Source organism: Plasmodium vivax, chromosome 7 (genome assembly GCF_000002415.2).
Source record: "Plasmodium vivax chromosome 7, whole genome shotgun sequence".
Classification (NCBI taxonomy): Eukaryota; Apicomplexa; class Aconoidasida; order Haemosporida; family Plasmodiidae; genus Plasmodium; species Plasmodium vivax.
In genome coordinates, this window is record NC_009912.1 from 229,247 (window position 1) to 254,821 (window position 25,575).

General features: G+C 41.8%; 5 protein-coding genes across 5 annotated transcripts, besides 16 other annotated features; 3 read left to right on the plus strand and 2 right to left on the minus strand.

Annotated features, from left to right (window-relative positions):
• Window positions 1-510: 510 nt before the first annotated feature.
• PVX_098765 (hypothetical protein, conserved) lies at window positions 511-3,600 on the minus strand (the record flags this gene model as incomplete). The annotated part of the gene is made up of 2 exons (XM_001614553.1): window positions 3,403-3,600; window positions 511-3,278 (listed from the first exon to the last, which is right to left on the minus strand). Exon 2 carries the CDS (start codon window positions 2,977-2,979, stop codon window positions 511-513), a length of 2,469 nt encoding a protein of 822 aa, XP_001614603.1. The 5' UTR covers window positions 2,980-3,278; window positions 3,403-3,600.
• Window positions 2,107-2,137: a microsatellite.
• Window positions 3,601-6,957: 3,357 nt separating the features above from the next.
• PVX_098770 (arginase, putative) lies at window positions 6,958-8,271 on the plus strand (the record flags this gene model as incomplete). Its single annotated transcript, XM_001614554.1, has 1 exon — window positions 6,958-8,271. The coding sequence occupies one exon, from the start codon at window positions 6,958-6,960 to the stop codon at window positions 8,269-8,271; it is 1,314 nt and encodes a 437-aa protein (XP_001614604.1).
• Window positions 7,936-7,981: a microsatellite.
• Window positions 8,272-9,654: 1,383 nt separating the features above from the next.
• On the plus strand, window positions 9,655-13,324 carry PVX_098775 (hypothetical protein). The gene is given in 2 exon segments (XM_001614555.1): window positions 9,655-9,832; window positions 9,849-13,324. 1 exon segment carries the CDS (start codon window positions 10,452-10,454, stop codon window positions 11,235-11,237), a length of 786 nt encoding a protein of 261 aa, XP_001614605.1. The 5' UTR covers window positions 9,655-9,832; window positions 9,849-10,451; the 3' UTR covers window positions 11,238-13,324.
• Window positions 10,377-10,403: a microsatellite.
• Window positions 12,499-12,522: a microsatellite.
• Window positions 12,640-12,682: a microsatellite.
• Window positions 12,805-12,831: a microsatellite.
• Window positions 13,325-14,372: 1,048 nt separating the features above from the next.
• Window positions 14,373-14,403: a microsatellite.
• Window positions 14,404-14,632: 229 nt separating this feature from the next.
• Window positions 14,633-14,784: a microsatellite.
• A 985-nt stretch (window positions 14,785-15,769) lies between these two features.
• Window positions 15,770-15,789: a microsatellite.
• Window positions 15,790-16,070: 281 nt separating this feature from the next.
• Window positions 16,071-16,093: a microsatellite.
• A 1,821-nt stretch (window positions 16,094-17,914) lies between these two features.
• Window positions 17,915-17,937: a microsatellite.
• A 407-nt stretch (window positions 17,938-18,344) lies between these two features.
• Window positions 18,345-18,370: a microsatellite.
• Window positions 18,371-18,420: a microsatellite.
• Window positions 18,421-20,072: 1,652 nt separating this feature from the next.
• Window positions 20,073-20,101: a microsatellite.
• A 1,161-nt stretch (window positions 20,102-21,262) lies between these two features.
• Window positions 21,263-23,005, minus strand: PVX_098780 (hypothetical protein, conserved). The gene is made up of 2 exons (XM_001614556.1): window positions 22,769-23,005; window positions 21,263-22,637 (listed from the first exon to the last, which is right to left on the minus strand). The coding sequence occupies exon 2, from the start codon at window positions 22,521-22,523 to the stop codon at window positions 21,279-21,281; it is 1,245 nt and encodes a 414-aa protein (XP_001614606.1). The 5' UTR covers window positions 22,524-22,637; window positions 22,769-23,005; the 3' UTR covers window positions 21,263-21,278.
• Window positions 23,006-23,172: 167 nt separating this feature from the next.
• Window positions 23,173-23,334: a microsatellite.
• A 258-nt stretch (window positions 23,335-23,592) lies between these two features.
• Window positions 23,593-23,665: a microsatellite.
• PVX_098785 (hypothetical protein) lies at window positions 23,646-25,565 on the plus strand (the record flags this gene model as incomplete). The annotated part of the gene is given in 3 exon segments (XM_001614557.1): window positions 23,646-23,971; window positions 24,407-24,858; window positions 24,876-25,565. The coding sequence occupies 3 exon segments, from the start codon at window positions 23,646-23,648 to the stop codon at window positions 24,938-24,940; spliced, it is 843 nt and encodes a 280-aa protein (XP_001614607.1). The 3' UTR covers window positions 24,941-25,565.
• Window positions 25,566-25,575: the final 10 nt, after the last annotated feature.

Sequence of the window (25,575 nt, forward strand, 5' to 3'; positions counted from 1 at the left end):
CCAAATTGGTTTTTTTTTTCCTTTTGTCCTGCATCATGTTTTTCCCCCGCTAGAAGTGGAATTTTCCCCCACGGTGTGTTGTGTTGTGCCGCGTTTCGCCTCATAATTTTGCGCCTCCTACTTTCGGTCGCATCGGTGGGGGATGAGCAGATGGGATAGCAGAAGGTCCCCTTCACCTCCCTTTTTCCTGCTTCCAATTTCCCACCGCCTAATTTTACCACCACCACGTCCACGCGGGCATTCCATTTTGTCCAATGTTGTGTCCTCACAAACGAAGGAGTAACAAAAAAAAAAAGAAAAAAAAAACAAATGGCTAAAGGGAAGAGCGCCCCAAGTTATGGGACTTGGGGTGCAAACGCGTAAACGTGAAAAATGCAGTGCGGTAGAAGAAAACGATGTGTTTTTTTTGACCCGCTTCTAAACCAATTGGCCTCCCCAGGTCGGCAAAAAACGCCACCCAGCGAATGTCCTCCGCCCCCTTTTGTGGTGACCCCCCCCACAGCGCTGCCCTCACTGCGGGTTCGCGTTTTTCCTCTTGTCCAGCGCCTGCGGCGATATGCTGGGCGCGCTGGGCGACTTGGATCTACCCTTCGCCAAAAGGCTTTGGAAAAAGCTGTGCAAAGATTTATCATTTTGTTCCTTACTTGCGCCATTCTGGCTGTTGCTTCCGTTGTTTATGGCGGCGGTCCCTCCGTTCAGGGTGACGTCGATTTTTATTTTGCCCCGCCCGGCGTCGGAGCAATTGGGGTTGTCATTTCGAGCGGCATGGCGAGTGGCATGGCGAGCGCCATCCAGAACGTCATGACGAGTGCCATCACGAGCGCCATCACGAGTGGCATCGCCATTATCCTCATCGGCGTCCTCGTCAGCCCCGCTCGCCCCGTTGGACTCCACCTGTGGGGCCAGGCCCGCCAAAAAGTCGTTGAAATAATTGTCAGCCACAACATTATGGCTGTGCTCCACGATGCTCTTATTTGTTATGGGCTTCACGATAATGGAGTCATAGGGCTTATTAAAATTCTGCACGAAGGTATTCTCTATGGACTGCTTTATTAACCCCTCATCATCATAACCCGATGGGACAAACACCCTTTCGTAGTCGTCCAAAATGGCGTTATCGCTGAAGGGGAAGTTGTGCAGGCGATGCATTATGTACCTGTACAGGAGCTTCACATTTTTCGCTTCCTTCTTATTTGCCGTGTTGCAGAAAATGGTAGCTGCCTGGTAATTCACCGCCAAGTTTCTCAGGTAGGCAATAATCACATCCATATATCCTTGGTATGTTCTATTGTTTAAAATTTCGTACCCGTCCGATTTGCAGATGACAAAGAGTATTGGGAATGACATGTTGATTTTGATGAGTCCGTCTCGTTCTACGTTGGATGTGTTTTCCTCCCTGATGGAGCTGCTGGACGATAGTTTGACTTGGCCCTCACGGGATGACTCTCCCATAAGGGGTTGCGAATCCCCCACGGTGATGCCATTTCGTGGGTTCACCCCAACTTGGCATTTTTTCTCCCGCTTTTTCCTCTCCAATGCGTCTCTTTTATAGTTGTGCACATAACTCTGCAAGCTCTCCTTCAGCTCACGCAGCTCCTCCATACTGTAGTCAGAATGGAGGTGCTCAAAAATCACATACAGCACATCGATCCATTGGTTTATTTCAGACATGATGTTATATGGTTTGTACAAATCTGTGCATATCAAAATGATTACCTTTTTGATGTCTTTAAATTTTTTTAAATTTTTAATTAACGAACCCACATATGAAGAGTGCTGCAGGATCCACACGTGGCTACTTCCTTTCACTTCATTTGCTTTTTTATTTTCTTCCAAATTTTTTACCCCTAAACATGCGTAATCTAGTGGAAGAACTCCACCCCCATTTTGGTACAGCACTTCTCCATCGTTTTTATCCCCCTGCAGAGAAATTTCTTGCAGCGATTTCACTAAGGAGGACTTCCCCACGTCCTTATTGCCGAGGATTATGATGTGGCTACTCTCTAGCTCCTCGTTTTTCTCCATGTTTAATTTTTTTAAAATGTTTTGGTAGATGCTTTTTTTCTCGTGCGCCTCATCCTCGTCTTGCCGCGTCCCTTTGTCTGCCTTGCTCTCCTCTAGAGAAGCTGTCGAAGTGGGAGAAGCGGGCGAATCAGTCGAATCAGTCGAATCAGTCGGATCAGCCGAAGCGGACGAAGCGGACGAAGCAGCCGAATCAGCCGAAGCAACCGCAACCGCATCGTATGTGTTTTCCCAATTCGAGTCGTCGCTCCCACCTTCGCCTGTTTCCCCATTTTTAAGTGCATCCTCGTGCTCCCCCCTGCTGCCATCCCGTCGGTATCGCTCCGTCAATTCGTCCTCAAAGTGATGGCTCTTCGGGCGCGCACCTTCCCCTGCGTCTTCATTTTCCTCTGCAGCTTCGTCCTCACCTTCCTCTGCATCTTCATTTCCAACCGCCACGTTGCCCATTTCTGGGGGTACTCCCTCATTCGCCGCTGCTTGACTAACTTTCGATAAGCGCCTCGTCACGCTGACATCCCGACAGTCTTTTTCTTCTCCGTCGTTCTGTGTCGCTTTTCCCTTTTCCTCCTCTCCACTAAGCTCAGCACTGCCCCCCCCTTCCTCATCCTCAGCATTTTTTTTCTCATCATATGCCTTACTGTAGCTTTTTTCTTTCCCCGGGTTATACTTCCCATTGGCACAATTTTTTTCCATTTTTTTCTTGTCATCGTCGATTTTCTTTTTTAATGCAACGCCACTTTCTTCTTCGTTCATCTTCCCATTTGCTGCAACCTTCATAAGATTGACGCTGCTCTTTCTGGAGGTGATGCCATTGTCCTTTGCGCTCTTTGCACTCCACTTTTCCTTATAGGTGTCCCTAATTTTCGCAGGGGCCTTTAGCCCCGCCGCCTTACTTGTGTTGCTCTTTTTCAAAATGCTCACTGAACTGTTTGAAGAGTTTTTATTTTCGCGCTTCATCCTGATTGTCTTTAAATTGAATTTTGCTTGGGCGCATGGGGGGTTGCTCAACTACAGCTGTGCGTAGGGCATATCTCTACAACGGTTCGTAGGGCGTATATCTACACATGTGCGCAGGCATATGCATATACGTACGTAGGCGTTCTCTGGCAAGACTGCTAAAAGCGAAGTGACGAGGCCGACACCCCCCCTCGCGCTGAATCAAAAAGGGGAAAACGAAATGTGCCCCCCCGAACAAGCTATCCTAATGCGATTGCATGGAAGAGGCGGACGGACAACATAACAGTCACGCACGTTCCCTAATTAACAAAAAAAAAAAAAAAAAATTTAATAAATCAAAGCGTGGTATACAAATGTGTGCTCATACATGTCCCCATTTGTATTTGCACATAATCGTGTACTTATTATAGAAAGCATGTTCACATTTTGGGGCAAAATCTTTGTCACTTGCGTCTGATTAATGCGAGTTTAAGCGTCAGCGAGTTGCTACAGCATGGTACAAAAAAAAAAAAAAAAAATTGTGAAGGAGTGAAAAGACGCAAATTGGACATTCCTATGTGGTAAAATAGGCATCAACGTTTGCTACGTTGATAAGTCGTTAGTGTATTTTCGCGCTCGCCTATTTGTGTTATTGTCCACGCGCATATTTATGCACACTTGCATGTGCCTTTTTTTTTTTTTTAACCCCCGTTTTTACGCTCAACACAGGGGGACATAAAATCAAAATATGCCTAAAGTTCCCCTTCCAAGCAGACCACTTAAGACTTTAAAAATGGACGGAAAAAACGAAATACAGTACAAAAGGGGGGCAACCATACATGTTTGCAAAAAATTGTGCACGTCAGTAAAGCTACACACGGATGTTCCCATTGCCGTGGCATGAAAAAAAAAAAAAAAAAAACCCAAGTGAGGTTACGCGATATAGGAAGAATGTGCATGCGCTTTTGCTTCAAAATTGTTACTTTCCATGCGTCACATTTTTAAGTCACTGTGCTTAACGCAGAAATTGTAGGAAGTCCCTAAACCATACCTATGCACACAAAAATACGTTTGCGCAAGGGAGCTTTCAACACGCATGTCCGCAGCAACGAGCTTTGTCAACCGATCAAAGTTATTCCAGCTATTGCTAAGTTAGCACTCCATTATTTTTTTAACGAATAGACATATTGGCACCCTTTAAACGTAAAAAAAAAGGGAAAATATGCAATTTGCGCTGCACACTCTGATGTTAACGGTTCAACATGTGGCATAAAAAAAAGGGAAGAAAAGTCGAAAGATCAATTCTATGCTTTTATAGATCTGTCACATCCTCTATATTATTTTTACTACTTTTCCATTTTTCCATTATGTGTTAAAAAAAAAATTTTTTTTTTTTATATTGTTAACAGGTCAGGTAAAATCATCCCCCATGAGTAAGGGCATCGCATGAGGGGGGGAAAACGTTAAGCGTTGAGGAATGACTTTTCTTCGTTGAGATAGCAACCGTTTAGTGGCTTAGAAGATACGTATTCCGCTTTTCAAATTTAAAAACCTGAAGTAGCAACAGCTCGTCCGAGCTGCTGCATGATGTGGCTGCACGTCCTCATTTCGCAGCAAATGTCTTAGCGTTGTTTTGAAAGGGTCGGGGGAAAAAGGAAAAAGAACGCACACATATATATGCATATATATGTGCACATATATGTACACTCCATATGAACGTTAGGGGGGAATTTCCCCCATTCAAAGACGAGAGACACATTGCCAAAACGATAAACACGTACATAAATACAACCACAGCAGCAATAGCGCGCCGACTCATTGCAAAATTCACCCCAAATGATCGCCTTATAATAACCACTGCGCCCTTATGCGTGGTAAAACACTCCCACAGAACCAGCTGTAAAAATAAATTCCCCTTGGCCAACAAATTATATTTTCCACCGGGGTGTCAAACTCGTTCCCTTTTGTGAATATTTTCTCTACGCGTACAAACTTGAAAAAAAAAACGCCCAAAACGCCCAAAACGCCCAAAACGCAACTGTTGTAATAACACTACTGCTCCAAAGGCACAGACTTGGAAGTATATTTTTTCCTGACTGCACGATTGCAGATTTACTCATTTGGAAATGACTCCCACGGCTGTTCTTTTTCAATTTGTGAACACCCTTAACATTAGCAGAACAAAAGGGGGGGTTAACCACATTTTGCAGTGTTCCAGGCCGTCACGCGCACCCCCTTTTGGCGCTAAATTTCCGCATAGGTACATAACACGTACGTATAAGCCGTGCACCTAAGTTCGCAGTGTTTACGTGGAGATGCATTCACCATGTGGGCAGTCAGTAAGTTGTCAGCGCCTTCTTTGTAATTATCATCGTGCTATGACATGCATTTCCGAGCATGTTCCGCCTATCTCCATTTGTTCACGCACAAATGTTACAGAAAAGGGGTCATACGGTTTATACGTTTCTTCGGAAGGTATCCCCCCCCCGTCGACACAGCGCAGGAACGTATGCGAATATAGAGACCAACATTTCAGTCGCCAAAAATGCCATGGGAAAATAAAAACTTACGATATGTATTCCATTTTCGGAGGAGATATTTTTAAAGGAGAGAGGGAATAATAAAAGTGCCTCATATGCGTATGCAACGTATTTTCCACCATTTTGCATTAAAAAGGCCCTCCTCATCTCTCCTGCATGTTGTACAACAGTTTTTTTTTCTTTCTTTAAAAAAAATTATCCACGCTATGTAGCACTCCTCCACAATGTATCACTCTGTAATTCGACCTATTTTCCCGCGTATGCCTCGGTCTTGTATTTTTTTTTTTTTTTTTTTTTTTTTGTCATACTGCAACTGAGATACTGTTCATTTTGAAGTTTTATTTTTTAATTTTATTTTGCAAATTTTTACATGGCTTCAATTTGTTCAATTTGTGCAATTTGGTTAAATTTGGTTAAATTTGTTCAATTTGGTTCAGTTTGCCCATTTTGCTCATTTGGCTCATTTTGCCCGTTTGGCCCCATTTCGTTGTCACCCTTCACGCCGCTAGCCACTGTGATCACCCAACCGACGGTGCAGCACGGATAATCACCGAAAGGGGAAGTGTTAACTGAAAGGCCTTAAAAGGTTCTTGCATATTTTACCATTTATATTCATTTATCTTAAGTGCAAACAATTTGTAACCAAAACGGGAAATACAGTAGAACGCGGGAGGCATAAGATATGTCAAATCATATCCCAAAAAAAGTGCGAAATGAAGTGAACAGCTAACTTGGGGAAGAATCCATCTGCAGAATTTTCTACAAAAAAAAGAAACACAACAATTTACATTCTTTGCTAACAATCAGCTGCGATGAAGTAGTTATTAAAGAGCATACAATTATTTTTTTTTTTATTTATTTTTTATTTTTTTTTTTTTTGTTGAACAAACGGAAAATAAAACCATGTTGTTCATCTTTCGATACCTACGTAAAAGTGTTTTTTTTTTAAAAGTACAAAATATGTCAAGTTGAGGCAAAGAAAAAGAAAGAAGAAAAAATTAACGCTAGCCATGCAGTTAGCTTTAATAACTAATTAAAAATATGAAGCAACACGCACCAACTGGTTGGTGCCTGTGAATTTTTGCTTATACATGAAAGCCCCCTTTTTTTTGAGTGCCAATTTGTTTGTCTCTTTATTTCGTTCGCCCATTCGGCGCCCATTTGTATGCCCATTTGTTTACCCATTTGTATGCCCATTTACCTGGCCGTTTTCCCCATTTGCTGTATGATTATTCCACTTATTATCTGTCAATTCGTCCATTTGTCAACGTAGCGCCTATTTCCCCTTGGCAAGGAGAGACCACATTTGTTGCTCAAAAGTCAGGTGGTTCTACTCCTCACTTGATCGCAGCGGCTCGACTGAGAAGCCTTTCTTTGACCCCCTCGCTACCCAGTTGGCACCTTTCAAGTGCCCCTTATTCTGTAAGTACCCCTTATTCTATAAGTACCCCCCAGCAAAATGATTGAATGCATCGAGAATTACATAAAAACGTTTAAGGAGAAGGAAAACCTGTATGTGAAAAAAAAAGTGTCCATCATTGGGTCCCCCCTGTCGGCTGGACAGCCCTTGGGAGGGGTGCACCTGGCATGTGACAATTTGAGGATGCTCGGTCTGCACAAGGTGATAGAGGCCTTGGGCTGGAGTTACGAAGACGTAGGAAATGTTGGCGCTGCTGGAAGTGTTGGCAGCGGGGGAAGTACCGACAGTGGTGGAAGTATTGGTAGCGATGAAGGTACTGACAGCGGTGGAAGTGATATAGACAAAGATATCGGCGGGAGGAGGACCTACGAACAGGCCGAAATGAACGGAAGGCTAAACACGCACAACAGCAGCTCTGCACACACGGAGAAGTACCATCACGGAATGGAAAAACTTAACGGAGATACAAAATTAAACCACTGCTGCAATGGCAAAGATAATGCCAATTGGGAAAATCATAGCAACAGGAATGATCACAGGGGAGAAAGATGCATGACGAATAAATGCGTACAAAATAACTACTATGATAATATAAAAAATGTTGAAATTATTGGAAAATTTAGTGAAAAATTATTTCGCAAAATGAGTAACGAATTGAGGAAGAAAAATTTTGTATTAAACATTGGAGGTGACCACAGTGTGGCATTTCCTAGCATCCTGAGCTCTTTGCAATTTTACAGAGATTTAAGAGTCATATGGATAGATGCCCATGGAGACATTAACATCCCGGAGACCTCTCCCTCAGGAAATTATCATGGCATGGCATTAGCTCACACCATAGGGCTCTTTAAAAACAAAGTGCCATGCTTCGAGTGGTCTGAAAAGCTCACTTATTTAAAACCAGAAAATGTGGCCATCATTGGAATAAGAGACATCGATATATATGAAAAAATTATTTTAAAAAAATGCAACATTAATTATTATACAATCTTTGACATTGAAAAAAATGGCATATACAATACCATCTGTACAGCCCTTAACCTGCTAGATCCCCATGAAAATTGCCCCATACACATTTCTCTCGACATTGATAGTGTCGATAGCTTTTTCGCTCCAGGAACCGGAACCATTGCCAAGGGCGGCCTAAATTACAGAGAAATTAATTTACTAATGAAAGTCCTGGCAGACACAAGGCGCGTCGTTTCAATGGATTTGGTCGAGTATAACCCATCTCTCGACGAAAATGACAAAAAGGTTCACAGCGATTCCTTGCCCATTTCGGAGTATGCCACGAAAACGGGCAGGCTTTGTCTGGAGCTTATTGCCAGGGTCCTCGGCAACGACATCGTCTAGCTGCCCTGCGCCAAGATAGATACCCATGTCGATATTTGTCAATATTTGTCTATATAGCTTATAGCATATATAGCATATAGCATATTTTTCGTACGCACTGGGCGTGGAGGAAAATCTCCTTGAAGCAGCCCCCCTCGCACACTCTGCAAAGCGTAAAAAAGGAAGGGGGGAGAGAGGAGAGGGGTCCGGCGCCCTGTGAGGCCTATTACGTATATATACAAATATATATATATACGTATATATATCTATATACTTATATATATATCCGTGACCCCTTACCCACAACCCACCGGATCTGAAGCCTCATTTACCAATCGAAACCACACGAGATGCACGTGCTGACACGCGCGCTTGTACGAGTGCTTACATTCGTCGTCATGCATGTAAACCCATTTATGCATCCCGTGCGTGCTCCAACTCCACCTTCCCCCTTTGCAAATTTGTCAAAAGAAGAGCTCAATTCGAGGCGCCGCACAGTTCACGGCGCAGCAGAGCTCTGCCCCCAATTTGGCGTGCACCAAACCTTTCTGCACCCAACTTTCTGTCTGTCCACCTGTCAACCTATCCAACTGCGCGTTCTCGCGTGTGGCAAAAGAGCTTTCCACTTGCCACGTATGATGACCCTTTATACTTTTTTTTAATATTTTTATTTTAATAATTCATTTTTAATAATACATAGTATACATTTTTTTTCAATTTTAAGTTAATTAAAAAAAATGTTTGAAAAACATTAACAATCTGGAAATGAAAAGCCTCAGAAAGATAAATATACATTAATATTACAATTTGCTCTCTTTTTTTTTTTTTTTTTTTAAAAAAAAAAAGCGTGAATTGTTATATTATACTACATTGTATTATACTACATTGTATTATACTACATTGTATTATACTATACGGTATTATACTTTACTGTATTATACTATACGGTATTATACTATACTGTATTATACTACATTATATAAAAACAAATATTAATTATTAAAAAAAAACTTAAAAAAGATATACATAATGCGCGTATGTATATATATAGGTGTATATGATACAGGTATATATATATATGCTACATAAGTACACGGCGCACACGGTACGTGGTACTTTTTATGTATATATTTAAAAAAAATAAATACAAAAATGGGAATTGTATAATTCTAGGGGAACCACACGCACAGGGCACGGGCGCGCTAGATGCGCGCACACAAATGCGCGGATATTTTGGCACGTACATATACAGATGTATAGCAGCGTATAAAAGTGTGCGCGCGTGCATGCCAAATGCGCATTTGCAAGCAACAATACACTCGCGCGGGGTCCATACGGAAATATACTACTACACATGTGTACACATGCCTGTGCATAATACGCCGATACGTACGTGCGCGATGCGCGTGAGCGCGATACGTATACATGCGGATGCGTATATATGCCGATGAGTATAAATTCCTGCAGTGCATTTCTCGCATTACAGATATTTATATGTGTGTAAATTAAAATATACATCAGTATATGGTAGTATACAGTAATGTACAGACGTATACAGCAACGTACAGACGTATACAGCAACGTACAGACGTATACAGTAATGTACAGCACTCTGGTTTCCTCTGCTAACGCCTTGCTTATTGGGGGAACATGCATAAATGCACTCTCTCGTATATTGTAAAATCTCAATTTGAATTCCTAGTTTTAATTTGTTTAAAAATTTAATTAGTTTTAATTATATTTAATTTTGTTGCTTTTGATGGGTATGCATGGGGTGGGGTGGGTGTATACTCGTGGAGGTGAAAATCCGTATATAATGGCGTACTCTAAATATACACGTGTGTGTGTGTGTTTTTTCTGCTCAGCTAGCTATTTTAATTTTTCTCCCTTTTTTTTTGGCTATTTTTGGCTATTTTTTTTTTTTTTTTTTTTTTTTTAAAGACTTGTTCATATTTTTTTTGAAAAAATATTATTGTGTCAGTTAAAGAATAAACAGGGATTTATCAACTTTGTCCATTTCGCTCTTGTGCACGTCGCAGTTTTCAAACAACTTCTTATCATAATTGTTACACATTCCATAATTGAAAATTTTGAAATAGTCCTTCTCTGCACCAAAACTTTTGGCCTTTCCGAATAGAGAGAAATTTTCCCAGCTAACAAGATTGTCGGGGTTTTCCTTTTCCTTCATCATTTTGCTGCCCATGTTAGCCTGCTGTTCACAGTCTACTCCAACGTCCATCATGTTATTGCCGTTCATTATGTTCCTGTTGTTGCCTGAAAAATCAGGCCTTGCCGCTCCGTTGTTCTTCTGTTCTTTGTTAAGCATAAGGTACTTGCACAGCATGCGTTGCGTCCTGCTGTTACAATCTCCGCCGTTGCTCATGTGCACGCCGCTACTGTTCATGCTGCCCATGTTCATGTTCAAGCTCATGTCGTTGATGTTGCCCATGTTGAGAGGTAAGTCGTTGATGCTGTCCATGTTCAGGGGCAAGTCGTTCAGGCCGTTCATGTTGAGCGGCAGGTCGTTCAGGTTGTTCATGTTGAGCGGCAGGTCGTTCAGATCGTTCAAGTCGTTCACATTCATGTTGCCCATGTTGTTCAAATTGCCCATGTTGTTCAGGTTGCCCATCCCGTTCATGCCGTTCATGCCGTTCATGCCGCTCACGCCACTCATACCGCCCATGTTCATGGCCATGTTGCTCACGTTGCTCATGTTGTTCATGTTGTTCATACCCAGGCCGTTCAAGCCGCTCACGCAGTTCATGTTGCCCCCGCTGTTCCCGTTGTTCATGTTCATGTTCATGCCACTTACGCTCATTCCGCTCACGCCGCCCACGCCATTGGCGCTGTTCATGCTGTTCAAGCTGCTTATGCTGCCCATGCTGTTCAAGCTGCTTATGCTGCCCATGCTGTTCATGCTATTCAAGGTGTTCATGGCGTTGACGCTGTTGTTTATGGTGTTGGCACTAAAAAAAAGGTCCTCGTAATTCAGCTTCTCCAGATTCGTTCCACTAAAATTGTAATAATTATCTTCCGATCCGTTATTGTGCATATTCATACTCATGTCCAAATTTTCAGCATTCGGTGAGGCCATGTTAAAGTTCATTAAGGAGGACGAATTGCTGTTGTTTCCAATGCCTTTACCATTCCTCGCATATTTCATTAGGGCTCCGCTGCTACCATTGCTACTTCCAATCATGTTGTTGTTCGCGAAATTCCCCAACGAATTGTTTCCAACTTCATTTAGCATGCTGTTGCCAATGCTGCTTCCTTTTCCAAATTTTTCTATACCACTGTTGTGTTCTTCTAGGAAGCCCAAAACGTTCAAATTGTCATTCAGAAATTGCTCCTCATTGAACTTTGTACAATCCTCATGCTTTAGGTAGTTTCCTACGGACGATGGAGTGGCATTCCTGTTCCTTCCGTCACACCTACTGCTGCTGCTGTTGTTCATAATTTCTGCGTTCTTGTACTTGTGGTTCTTGTGGCCCTTCTTGTGGTAGTCGTGCGCATCGTTCTTCCTGCCAATCTTGTTGCTGTTGTGGTTCGAGCTGTGGTGAGCAACGTGGTTTGGGCCGTGATTTCCGTTGTGGCTTCCGCTGTGGCTTCCGCTGTGGTTTTGGCCGTGATTTCCGCTATGGCTTCCGCCGTGACTTCCGCTATGGTTTACGCCGTGCTGGTTGCCATTTCCGCTGTGGCTTCCGCTCGTGCTTCCACTCTTGACGGCGTTTTTTGCGCCTCCCTTCTTGCTGCAGTCGTAGGAGTTGTCCGTCGTGCTGTCGTTAAGTGCATGGGGGTCCATTGCTTCCGTAACATCGCCAACACCATCGTCTTCCGTGAGCGCGCTAACCTTGTTCGGGTGAGTCGTCTCCTTCTTCTTGGGCATAACACAATACGTTTCATTCCTCTTTCCGTTTTCTCCGTTGTGCATATTGTTGCTGATGCCGTTTCCGCTCTTCTTCTTTTCATAATCCAATTTGTCGTTCTTCATTTTGCTCGTTCCAATGATTATATTCTTGTCTGTTATTTCCATTGGATGTTCCCTTAATTCATTCTGGCCATGAGCATACCTGCAAAATTGCCCTGAGAAGCATTTCCCCTTAATAAAGCTTTCGCACAAGGCCGTTTTGTACAAATTTTCCGTGGCTCTCAATTCGATGTTCGTGTGAGCGTACTTGCACTTCTTATCATTGCATGATTCGTTAATTTTCAATTTCGGGCACAGGCTCGTTTTGCACAAATTGGGCAACTCTCTCAGTTCATTCTGTGCATGCGCGTACAAGCAGGTCTTCCTCCTTTCGCACTTTCCTTTAATATACCATGGGCAGATCTTCGTCTTGTAAAAGAGAATCCTCCTCTCGCTAGTGTTTACCACATTGCTCAGATTATCTTCCTTCCTCATGTTCCTAAATTCGTCATTCATCTTTTCCTTCGGTGCCGTGGGAAACATTTTCTTTTCCATAAACTTCGCAAAATTTTTCTTGCCGTTCATTTTGTGGAGATATGGTGCAGGTGTAAAAGTTGGGTGCAGTTGATTTGACTTCCCTTTTGGGTGGACTTATTTTTTTGTTTTCTTTTTGCTAAGCGTGGGTAGCTATATATATATAATATATACACGCGTGTACTTCTTTTCCCCTGTGTGGCTGCCTTTTCGCGCTTCCTCTTCTTCTTCTTCTTTAGCGTGTGTTCGAGCGAATCTACAGGTATACGCTCAGTGCTGTACAATCACAATTAAATGGTAAAAAAGTGGCCACAGCAATTAACACCTTACGGGCACGGAAACGTATGCACCGCGGGGTTGAAAAAATATCTCTCTCCTTGTACGGTAATAAAAATGATGCAGGCAGTGCGGTTATTAGCACCCGTATAATCGTATAAGCATTAACCCAATAGGCGCTTTGCAAGTTGCGCAATGCTAATTTTGCAAGTGGAAAAAAATGTACCCCGTGTATTATACTCCACAGTAAGGGCGTTACACAAAGGCATAAAAAGGGTAAACAGTTTGGATAAAACACAATGATTAGGGGGGGGGGGGGGGAATAATATCGTCTCTCTTTTGCTGGTTTTTTTATTCTCTCTTTATCAATCTTTTTATCTCTCCTTTTGTTCGCAAAAAAAAAGGGGGCGCTATAAACGTTTTGCACAAATGGCGTAAAAAACTTGGAGAAGCGTTTTTCTTCACGTTCGAACTGTACATACACAAGAGAGTATTCACATATATGTACAACTGCACGAATGGTATGGTACGTGTATAAAAGTAAGGTTCGCCAGTTTCTTCCTTTATATTTTCCTCTCGCGCCTATCCGTTATCATTTTTATTTCGTTGCCTAACTGAGCTGGCGGGAGCACGTTCACGTAAAGGTGCATCTGCGCCTCCCTGTCCGCCTGTATACGTCACCACAATGCGTAGTGTGCCTTATGGTACGAGTCGACAAATGCACATTCATTCGTGTATATACAATCGCGCATATATATGCACATACATATATATATACATACATATATACATATACGCACACTGGTAGTGGGGGGGGTAAACAGGCGTGGTCGCAGTATGCTCGCGCGAAAACGTTGCACAGGTTGGTACTTGTCTAAACAACTGTATAAAAATAACGTGCCGTGCGATCGCTGGGGCGAAATCGCGTTGGGTGCGGATTATCACGCTCTCGTGCGGTATGCGCGCGGTACACACATACGCACATAGGGGTATATATGCATATATGTATATATATAAATATATATATATATATATATATATATATATATATATATATATATATGTGCACGTGTTCGTTTACGTACGTACGTGCATACGCCCACGCTCATACGTATACCTGCACACACATACACTCACGTGGGTGAATATTAATTATATGGGGGCTAAAACAAATATTTAAAAAAAAAAGGGGGATAATTATACAATAAAACTTCGCCTAAACAGCTGTATGGTTAAAAAAAATAAAATAAAAAAAATTCACATAAAAGATCGTAAAAAATGAAATCTACATGGAATATAATCTCGAAAAAATGGCGCGCTAAAAAAGGGACGCAGTAAACAAATGGCGCATTAAAAAAAAGAGGCAATAGAAAAAATAAAGTTTTGCATTACACAGGGAGGGGGGGGAATTACAAAGCAAAGCAGTACAAAATAAAATCTTAAAAAACGAAATCTTAAAAAAAAGGGGATCTTAAAAAAATGCGATCATAAAAAAAAGCTATTTTAAAAAGGCAATTTTAAAAAAGCAATTTTAAAAAAGCAATTTTAAAATCGCTATTTTAAAAAGGCTATCTCAAAATGTCATCTCAAAATGCTTCTCAAAAATACTTCTCAAAAATGCTTCTCAAAAATGCAATCTCAAAAAAGCAATGCAAAAAATAGCACTATGTAAAACATTAATAAGTGGCTCACGGATGGGCAGCGTGATGGCGATATGTCCACATGAACTTGGCGCGCGCATTCGGCTCGCGTGTTCATATCACTACGTGAAATGTTCTACATATAAAGGTTTTTAAAAAAAAATACAGAAATGCAAAAATTGCAAGAAAAACACGAAATTAAAAAAATTCAATTTTAATTACGATTACATGTAATATAACTGTTACTACTTTATCGTGTGAAAAAAAATATTTCTCGAAATATTACACAGTGGTACATATCTCTATATGTGATGCCCTTTTAAAGGTGCCCAGCTGTGACATATACGCTCGTGCACGTGTGCAAATATGAACATCTACATACGTGTGCATATGGTTTGCATGCACAGGCTATTACGTATGTAACATATGACTTCATATATTACAAGGCCACACTGCTTTGCCATTCGCATGTGTGTGGATATATATGGCTATACATATCAGTATACCTTTTCACAGTACGCGTCAATATATAACAATGCACGTCAATATATGTCAGTACATATCTCTACACATTCGCGTGTATGCGTTCGCGCTCTGGCGCTTTTGTGTGGACACAGACATGCACGTTCTTTCCAGCACAACGCGAATCCGCGCAGTGAACAATATAGTAAATGCAGGCGCCTTCGCGAAGGGCGTGAATAAGCTCATAAAAACAGCGGCACACAAGGCGTGTTAAAAGTGAAGAGATTGCATGCGATTATACTTTAAAAAAATAGGAAAAAATAAAAAAAAAATGCATAAAAGAACGATCAAAAGGAAGGTTAAAAAAAAAAAAAAACAACTTCGTAAGTTAAAAAAATAATTGCGTAAAATTTAAAAAAATAATTTCGAAAAAATTAAAAAAATAATTGCGTAAATTTTAAAAAAATAATATCGCTAAAATTAAAAAATAAAGTCTCCACTTCAAGGCAAAAAAAAAAAGCATAAACATCGAATGGAAAAAGCAATCTCTCTCTATATGTATATTTCCCTGTTCGTACTTACAGAAAACATAGAACATGACACTTTCATGAAATTTACGAGCGGTGATGGGAAGGTCGACCTTAAAAGGAGTGTGTGCGCGTGATGTGTGCTTCTACGCTGAGCGGGAAAGGGACCGTTGCGTCTTTCAGGCAATTACTATATAGCCGTCGCGTTGTTGTAAAAAAAAAATGTGTACGGAGTCAAAAAAATCCAGACGAAAGCAGGCGTTCTTGCATACACACGTGCATATGCTCATTTATATGTACACACACTTCGGATGTGCAATGAAATGGCAGCAAGCGCGTGGGGACACCAAGTTGCAAAGAATGTATAATACGCGAGTATAACAATTCTGACACGTGAAAAAATAAAAGCGAAAAGAGATAAATGAAAAAATATGTGTAAAATGAAAAGGTAAAAAATTAAAACAAGTACGAGTAAGAGGGTGAGCCCAAAAATTTGTTCGTAAAACGTAATGATAAAAAATTAAAAAAAGGAGGGCTTGCAATTGGCTGAATAAAAGACTGCAAAGGGGGGTAGCGAAACTTAAAGTTGCCTTAAGCTTACGCGTACGCTGAAGCGAATGGAGCCTATGCACACTTAAGCAAGTGTGAAGGTATGCAACATAAGTCCATACGGGTAGTCAAGCGGTAAAAGTGTGCAACACGTACATATATATATTTATATATATATATACATATATATGTATGTGCATTTACACATATGTGCACGTTTTTCCTCTGAGGCTCGCCTGGTAAAGCCGCTAGCACATAGACATGCGTAAACTTTATATACACGATAGGCTAAAAACAAGTCGCTTCCGCTGAACACACGGGGTGTGGGTGCGAAGAGCAATTGCGTTGAGCGGACTCTCACGTATGTGCATATATTATATATATATGTATATATACATATATATATATTTACATACACAAACATACATAGCACATGAGCGTGCAATAACAATATGGGCTCCGGGGAGCTACGTGAAAAGTCCTCTCGTGCCTTCTGTCGCTTAACCACTACTACAGCCGTTCATATGTGCAGGCACATATGCGCGGGGAGAGCAGACGTAAAATTTAATATACATAAAAATAAAAACGGGCGTGCTCACACACCGTTGGGGTAAAAAAAAAAAGGCACCAAAGGTAGGCGTATACGTGTGCGCATATATGCATATATGTAGGTATAATATCTATCTACACATATACACACACGCGTGGTAGAAGCGCACGTATGATCCTTCCTTCTCACGACAGGCCGTGTCTATACAGTGGGGTTGATGCGCACAAGTGCGTCCGTACAAGTGCATGTCCGTACGCACATATACAACCCGTACAACACATACGCCTTAGAGTGCACGTGAATTTAATTTGAAAGGAATAAAATATCCTTCAACACAAAAAATTAACTATTAAAAATTATTAAAGAAACATTTAATGCAAGATAAACATTATATATTTCTGATTGGGCTGCCTAATTGCAGGTATGAACATGAAGGGGGCAAATTGCACGAAAATGAAAAGGCATAAAAGCATATACTGTGTATATGTTTGTTTGTATATAAAAACAAGCAGGCGTTGCGCAAGTGAGGGGGGTGGAAATGTGCGAATAGGCATTCAAAATATAAAAAATGGTCTCAAAAAAAAGGATGGGGGAATTTCACTATATATAACATGGTACTCTTATATATACGTATACGTAAGCGCATAATATATGTATATATATATGGGCACATATAAGTATATATACGTGTAGGTATATATATATGTATATATATATGAATATATAGAGGCAAATATAAGTATATATATTTACGTACGCAAATATATTAGCAAAGGCCCATAAGAAGAGTGGGGGGGGCGACGCAGTTTTGTATTAATATATACATGTAAATATACATATATATATGATTAAAAAGGATAAGCAGTTTACGTAAAATTATATAAACATGGTTTACATGAATAACTTTTTTTTAAAGATTTAAAAAATGTTACAATTAAAAAAAAAAAAAACATGCTATTTTGTAACAGCAGGTTTAAGTTTTAAAGTACTTTTTTTTTGGGGGGGGAGTTTTTTTTTTCTTATAAACAAAAATTCTCTTTAACCTTTCTTAATCTTTTGGCCGTTTTATATCATTTTAACTTTTTGCTTCTTTGCTTCTTTGCTTCTTTACTTCTTTGTTTCTTTGCTTTTTTGATTTTTTGCTTTTTTGGGTTTTTACGTTTTTGCTTTTTTTCTTTTTCTTTTTCTTTATTTTTGTTTTGCTTTTGCTTATATTTTTGTTTTTATTTTTGCTATTGCTTCCGTTTTATTTTTTTTTTGCTGGTACTAATTTTTTTGCAATGTCATTTTATTTATAAGGTTTATAAAAATTTTCACAAAAATTGCCGTAAAAAACATGTTATATTTGTTTGCTATATAAAATTTTATACCCGTGAAGGTGAAGGCTCTCGTTCACTTTACATATAAAATGTACATTCACGTATACGGAGCGGCAATATATATGCAATGTAACGAAGTATATATAATTATATACATAAAATATTAATATATATATATATAAGAACATGTTTATTTTTTTTCTTCGCCGAATTTGGCCTAAATGCAGATTTCAAAAATTATTCCAATTAAATTAATGGCGCAAAAAGTAGGGGCATAAAAAAAAAATACATCATCTATCCTATAAATAATGGTCGGCCAACACGTGCTCATTGCATAAATGGCAGAATTGCTCATGCGTACAAAATTGTACAAATTGTTTGTACTTTCACCACGCATATGTTCATATATGTACAATATGCGTAGATAAAGTTCAAATCGATTCTTCACCTCTTAAAAAAAGAAGCTGCGTTTACGCGATTGCATATGTACATATATGCAAGTTTCAATTTTAAGTGCCTTTATTTTTCGCGCCCCTTGTGCATATAAAAATTTACATATATATATAATATTATATATATGAGATGTGATGCAATATATATAGCTTCTCATACGCTATAGGGTGAAAAAAATGCCGCGAAAAATCGGAAGAAGCAAAACCAAACGCGTAGCCTCACTCATATATGCGCGCCCAATACGTGCGTGCAATTTGTAAAAAAACGTGCGCTTCATTCGTATTATATATATGCGCCCTTCAGCACGTTGTAAGAATATTGCAGGCGCGGCGCCATACGTTGCACGTAATATATACATATATATGTATGTAATAATTGTATGCATGACTGTATATACGCAAATTTATGCGTATGTGCCTGCCTATATGCGGCAATTCGACGTAAAAAAACGCGTCCTACGCGAGTGTTCTTTCACCTGCGATATGTGCAGTGCTTCACTGCGCATGTGCTTAACATCCCTCACCGCGTGAATGGTAAAAATTGCGTGACGCGCACAAGTGTTCTGCCGGTGAAATTTAAGCCACAAAAAAAAAACAAACAAGCATATGTACAGTACATACGAATATTTATATAGTACATATGAACATATATATGGTACATTTTAATATTTATATAGTTCATATATAATATATATCATATATGCATATAAACTGCGCGAAGCGGCACCTCGTAAAATCGAAAAAACGCCCTCCTCATGCCGAACCAACACTTGTACAGAACAAATTGCGCAAACCGGTTGCAAAACATTTCCTCGTTGCATGCTACATTTTTAAGTGCGCAAAAAAAAAAAAAAAAAAAAAATGACATCAACTTGCGCGCAAAATGGTAGCGCTCGCAACTACCCCGTTCCTTCCTTTTGCTAAATTATGGCCCAAAATTAAGCAGCACGAATTAAACGTTTGCAGCGTAGTGTTAAAACTGCTGCTGTTGCTGACACGTAAGCCAAGTCGCGCCGACGGTTGGCACACCGACCAAACGTAGCAATAGACGGCAATTTCGGATCCCGGCAACCCCGCTCTGCCCACAGCACATATGCATAGCCACATGTACGCTTAAAAAACGCGCGTGCTTTCGGCCCCTCCGTCTGACCGACCGATTAACAATTTTGAGAAAATGCACTCCACGCCGGGTGTCGCTGTCTTAAAGGCTTCTTCGGGTTGGGTGCCAAGTTGAATAACCTAGATCATAAAAAAAATTACCCCCACTGCAAACGCTAACGCGAACGCGAACGCTAATCCCAATCCCAGTGCAATAATATTTCTCGTGCCCTTATATATAACGTTTGCATAGCACAGTTGGTCGTTAAAAAAAGTTTTTTTTTTTTTTTTGTTACTTTTGTACGAAACGTTCACCTCCGCAATACCACCTATCGATCGCGTATGTTGCCCACAACGTACAGCACATGTGCTGTGGGCACGTTTCATTCCGCCCGCATGTTCCGATTGGAAAAACAGAATATATAAATAATGTGGCCCCGTTTAATTGACACGTGAAAACCAGGCAGACCTGTAACACTTTTCAGGTGCATGCAATTTTTCCATTTCAATCCCCGCGCGGCACGGCAAAGTGCGCCTTTTTTGGTGTTTGCGATTAACGGGGCTTTTCCGGCACGCCACCAGCAGGTACATACGTACGTACATATATATGTATGTATATGCACGGTGACCCTGCCACGTTTGCACACGTGGCCTTGCGCTTCATTTCATTTTTCCGCATTTTGGCCCCCCCTTTGCATCCCCCTGCGGTAATGGTTAAATCGCCATTGTGGGTGCCCCACATGTGAGAAGAGCCCCCAAATTTATCTGCACCCTTTTTAAGAATGAGGAAGGCATCAATTAACAATCTTCGAACTTCACCCTCGTAATCACCGCGCGTCGTTCGGATGGGGCAAAAGTGCCACTGTTACAAATGAGCAATTTTTGCGCTGTGAAGTTGTACGTTTATGCAGTTCTTCGTAGTGGCATGGCGGTGTACAACCACGTGCGCCTGCCCCAATGTAGGGTATACCCACAGAGAATTCACCAAGGGGAGTTTTACAGCCCCCTCCTTTGTGAGAAAAGTACAGCCGTCTGCGAATCTCACAATTTACTTAAGCACAGGGTATGTACTGTGCGAACGGGTTAATAAAAATGGTGGACGTTTCCCTTCATCAGGGGCTCAAAATATAGCATAGTTGTAATGGCATATGATGTAGTTTTTTTTTTTTATTTGTATCCCCGTTCTGCCGCTCATCCAGTTCGCTTTTTTTTTTTTTTTTTTTTTTTTTTTGTTATCACTTTTTATTCCCCTCGTTAAAATAAAGGGGCAGGTTGCTACAAACCCCCTTCGACATGTTCATTCGTGCCGTCGTACGCATTAACACACGACAGAATCGTACCATTTAAGAGGTATATTCAAATTGGTCGCGCTTACACATTGTCACGAAGCAGAATGACTGCCCGTTCAGTGCTACGACGCAACGTCCGTTCGGCAAAACAAAAAAGTTACCCTTCATGTGATGGAAAAAAAAAAAAAATTCTTCGTCCGTTTCGAATAGGACTCATTCACAGCAGCAGGGGGCTACCGCTGAGTAGCGAAGCTTGTCTCACAGCGCACACCGATCGAGGGGTCTCCACCATGACTACACATGTGTAAACGTATATGTGTATGCGCATGCGTACATGTGCGCCCCACGACAGGAATTCGCAGTAAGGACAACAAATTGGATCGCATTTTTTTTTTTTTCTTTTTTTTTTGCCTTACCCCGCGCCGCTAACCCGCTAACCTGCTAAGCAATGGTGTGTGTTTCAAATTAAGGCTTTCCAAATTGGGGAAAAAATACTTCAACGCAGCAAAAATGTTTTGATGATTTAACTGTTTATCGCCACGTGAGGGGATGTTAAAAAAATTGCTCCTGGCGTGGCCGTTCTGTTTACCCGCCCCTTCGTGCTCATACGCGCTGAGAAGGCTATCCCCCCTTTTGCGCTCAACTTGCTTGTCACCAAGGAGACATGACAATTGCGTGTTAAAGGATAAATCGAACTGCTTCAAATTTGCCAAAAAGGGGAAGTCATTTAACGACTTTATTCTATTAAAGCTGATATTTATGTGGGAAACATTTTTGTGCCCATTGAGTAAGTACTTAACAAATTGGAGAGACGTAATTTTGTTGTTTTGCAAATAAAGGTGAGTCAAATTGGGTGCTTGCCAGTTCAGTGCCCCTTCTTCACCAGGGCGTTCTCCCTTCGTCTCGGCTACGAAGAGGGGATCTCTCTCCACGTTAGGTGCGCAAGCTGGGCGTGTCTCCATTTCGGCAGGCGGGCGTAAACCATTCGTGGGTGAACCGCCCGTCGATGCCACTTCACAAATCTCATTGTGCGACAAACACAAGTGGAGCAGACTCTCCAATTTGTACTCCCCCCAGTGGGGAAAAAGAGTTAATAAATTTTTTCGTATGTTTATTGTTGCTAAATTGCGTACCTTTAAAACACCCCCCTGGCTAATTATTCGATTCTGCATAAGAACATACAAAACGTTGCCAATGGAGAGGTGCACAAAGTAATTGTAGGACAGATCCAATTCCCACACAATTCGATTTTTTGCCTCTCCCTCGTTATTACATTTGACCGATTGGCCGTTTTTATCCTTTAGGGAAGGTATCCCTATGTTGTTAATGGCAGCTGCTGCTATCCCCACCTCTGCCTTTTTTAAGGTATCCAATATGGTTGCACAGTTTTGACGTACCATTTGGGCAAAATCCTGTTCGCTCCTTAACTTTAGTTTTTTAAAATTTAATATGAGCTTTGTGCAGGCACCTGGTGGCTCATCTGTCCGTTCCATGTAAAGGAAGGTCCTTCCAGGGTGTCCCTGTTCTTCTCCACAGTCGCCTTCTTCCCCGTGGTAGTTAGCCAGATCAAGGGGCATCCCCCTGTTTACACCCTCGCTGCTTCGTTCGTTGTTTAGCATTACGGCACTTCCCCTTTGTTCGCACTCACCATCATGCGGATCTTCCCTCATTCTGGGCGCAGATTTCTAAAACGGAGGTATCCGTACCAAGGGACGACACATCCTAGCACGTCCACGCAGAGGTGGCTCTCTCTCGCACAAAAAGGGACCAACGGATCATCAGCTCTGTGGAAGAGAACATCATAATGGGAAGAAGTGGCACTTGGGGTTGGGATTTTGTTGGTGAGAGGGGAACGCAGAGGTAAATGCCATGCTCAAGTTTGTGCGAACTGGCACCTACTATCAGGCACACTTACGCGTTAATTAGCGGCCCCCCTTATGATTACCTAATTACCCGCGCACTCCAGCGACTCCTTCGAAATGCTGGGCCGAACCCCCTACCACGGAAACAATGTTCAATTCACAGCAAAAAAAAATAAAAAAAAAAGGATCAAGTGACGTGCAATGTGTTATCCGCAATGACAAACGAGAGAGTGCAAAGGGGGCGAGCAGGAGAAAAAGTTGCTCACTTCCCCACTGCTCTCTTATGCAACGTTGTGCCACACTTCTCTCATTTTAAATTTTCACCATAATAAAAGGGAGTAATCAGAATATGGTTTAAAGCACTCTACGTGTTTTCTATGCATCCCCCTGTCCATCGCTAAGGTAGAACGAGCAGGAGCTACACAGCAGGGTCGTCACCGCACATGTATACTTACGGAAGGTACCACCTTTTAGTGCGCTTCTCCATGCAGAGGTAGGCAGCAACAGGGGGTTGTGGAGATGTTGACTTGTGGGGGGGATAAAACACAGGGACGCACACTCATTTTGGAGTGGCATTAAGGAGGTTTTTCTTCTTTTTTCTTTTTGTGCTCTCTTTCGCCGTAGCGCACTACTTCCACTTCACCGCTTCCCATTTTTGCGGGTTAGGTCCCCATTCGGGGGGAAGCTAAGCCCGACGGACGCGCATCCAACGGGGAAAAAAAAAGAAAAGCGGTCATTTTAACAACTCAAGGGATTACCTAAAAATAAAGGGAAAAATGTAGAGGAAACTCCCCGAGTGGATCGCTTCCCGGTGACAGCATACACCTGTGCAGAGTTCCCTTCCCTTCCTCCCTCCCCAACCGCTTAGCACCGAGCAATTTAACCATCACCGCAAAGGATGTCATGTAAACCTTCGGGACAAACCCAACGATGAGTAACGACGAAGTGAAATTTATCGAAGAGGAATACAAGCAGTTTTACGATAAATTTTCCTACATAAATGAAAACACATTTTGCGTAGAAATAAATATGAGTGAGGAAAATGAGGAGGAGTCCAAAGATATGGCCACCCAGAAAATGTTAAAACTGGTCATCCAATTTGACGGTCACCATTTCGAAGTGTTAAATGAGCAAACACATCGGGGAACTGGCACCAAAAAAACACAGTTTGAAAGCATTGAACAAATTTTCGATACCTTTTGTCCACAGTCCTTTAAGAAGTTCGTCAGCCAAGGCATCACAAGGAGGTTGAATTCGTCTTTGTAGCCTTTTCCGCCCGAAGGGGGAGCGGCGGCTCGATTGTGCGCCCTGTCCGGGGTCATCACCCCCAAGCGAAATAGGCCTCCCTAAAAATCGCCTCAGTGGGGAGGAAGTAACACAAAAAGGTGAAAAAGTTGGTGAAAATTTTCCTTTTTTTCCATTTCTTCCAAATTGAGAAAGGACAAACATAGGTAAGCGTTATAGCGGACTCGCCAAAAAAGTCTAACTCGAAAATACAAAACAGCTGGCCATCCCCCCTCATTGAAGCAACGCACTCGAAATTGCCCCTGGTAAGGGTAGTTCACTTTACGGGGCATATTAACAACATTATCACCTCTTCAGCGGAGTACCCACCACCACAACAAGGAAAGGCGCTTCACCACGCTACGCTTGCGAGAGGACCACCTGCACACACACACCCCACAAATGAGCGACTTCGTGAAGGTCGACCTCGTACACAACCTGTACAAGAACAAAAAATGGAGAGAAATAAAACTGAACAAATTCGAAAGCATAGAAAATGTGAAGAAGAAAATATACACACACACGGGTACCCCCCACAACCATATGGACCTCTATGCATATGACGAGCTAAACGTAGAGAGCAGCCAAGTGCACCTAAGGAACGATCACATGTGCCTTAACGATTACCAGGTGAGGGACAACTACACCATCTACGTACAGGACAAAAAGAATGCCATCCCCAACGATATCATTTATCAAATGGATGATGATGAGAAATTAAACCAATTGAGACATTTGAAATATGAGATGAAGGAGGAGGACTATGAGAAGCGCCAGGACACGTTTAGGAATTTTATAAAAAAGTTCAGGGCGCGTGGGGAGGCGGCTCCAAGTGGGGAAGGCCACCCAAATAGGGAAGGTCACCCAAATGGGGAGATCCACCCAAATGGGGAGATCCACCCAAATGGGGAAGACCCCCTCCACAACCCCCCCTACGATGAGCAAACCTACCAAATTGGAAACCGCTGCAGAATCAAAATAGGCGACCGCAGAGGCGTTTTAAAATTTGTGGGGAAATTAAAAAAGGGAAACGAAATTTCCGTTGGCGTCGATTTAGACGAACCTTTGGGGAACTCCGACGGGACGTACCAAAAGAAGTTTCTCTTCGAATGTAAGGGCAGCAAATATGGGTACCTTGGAAATATTAACTCCATCGAGGTGGGAGACTTCCCCCCTTTCGACATCATGGCTTTGGACGAATTTTAACCCACTACGGAAGGCTTTGAATAAAAGCCTTTTGGTTGGCCCACAGGCAGCGTGCAAGCATTTTACATGCTGCTCCATGCGGCGAACCGTGATATCGCAACGAATTGCCAACCTGATACGTAAACTGCACACGCATCGTCGGTGGCTACTCTCCCCGCTTCGTTCTCATATGTTCGCAGTTTTTACCTCCAACATATGACCCGTTAAGCGCCCTTTTTTTTACATCTCATCCCTTTGGGCCCCACTCGAAAGGGGAGACAAAACGGATTTACTCTTTACAGCGGATTGGGCAAACTGCCCATTGGGTTATTTTGGGCTGGCCGTCCACGTCCCCCCAACATTTTAACTGTATAAATACGCCCCACCCTGT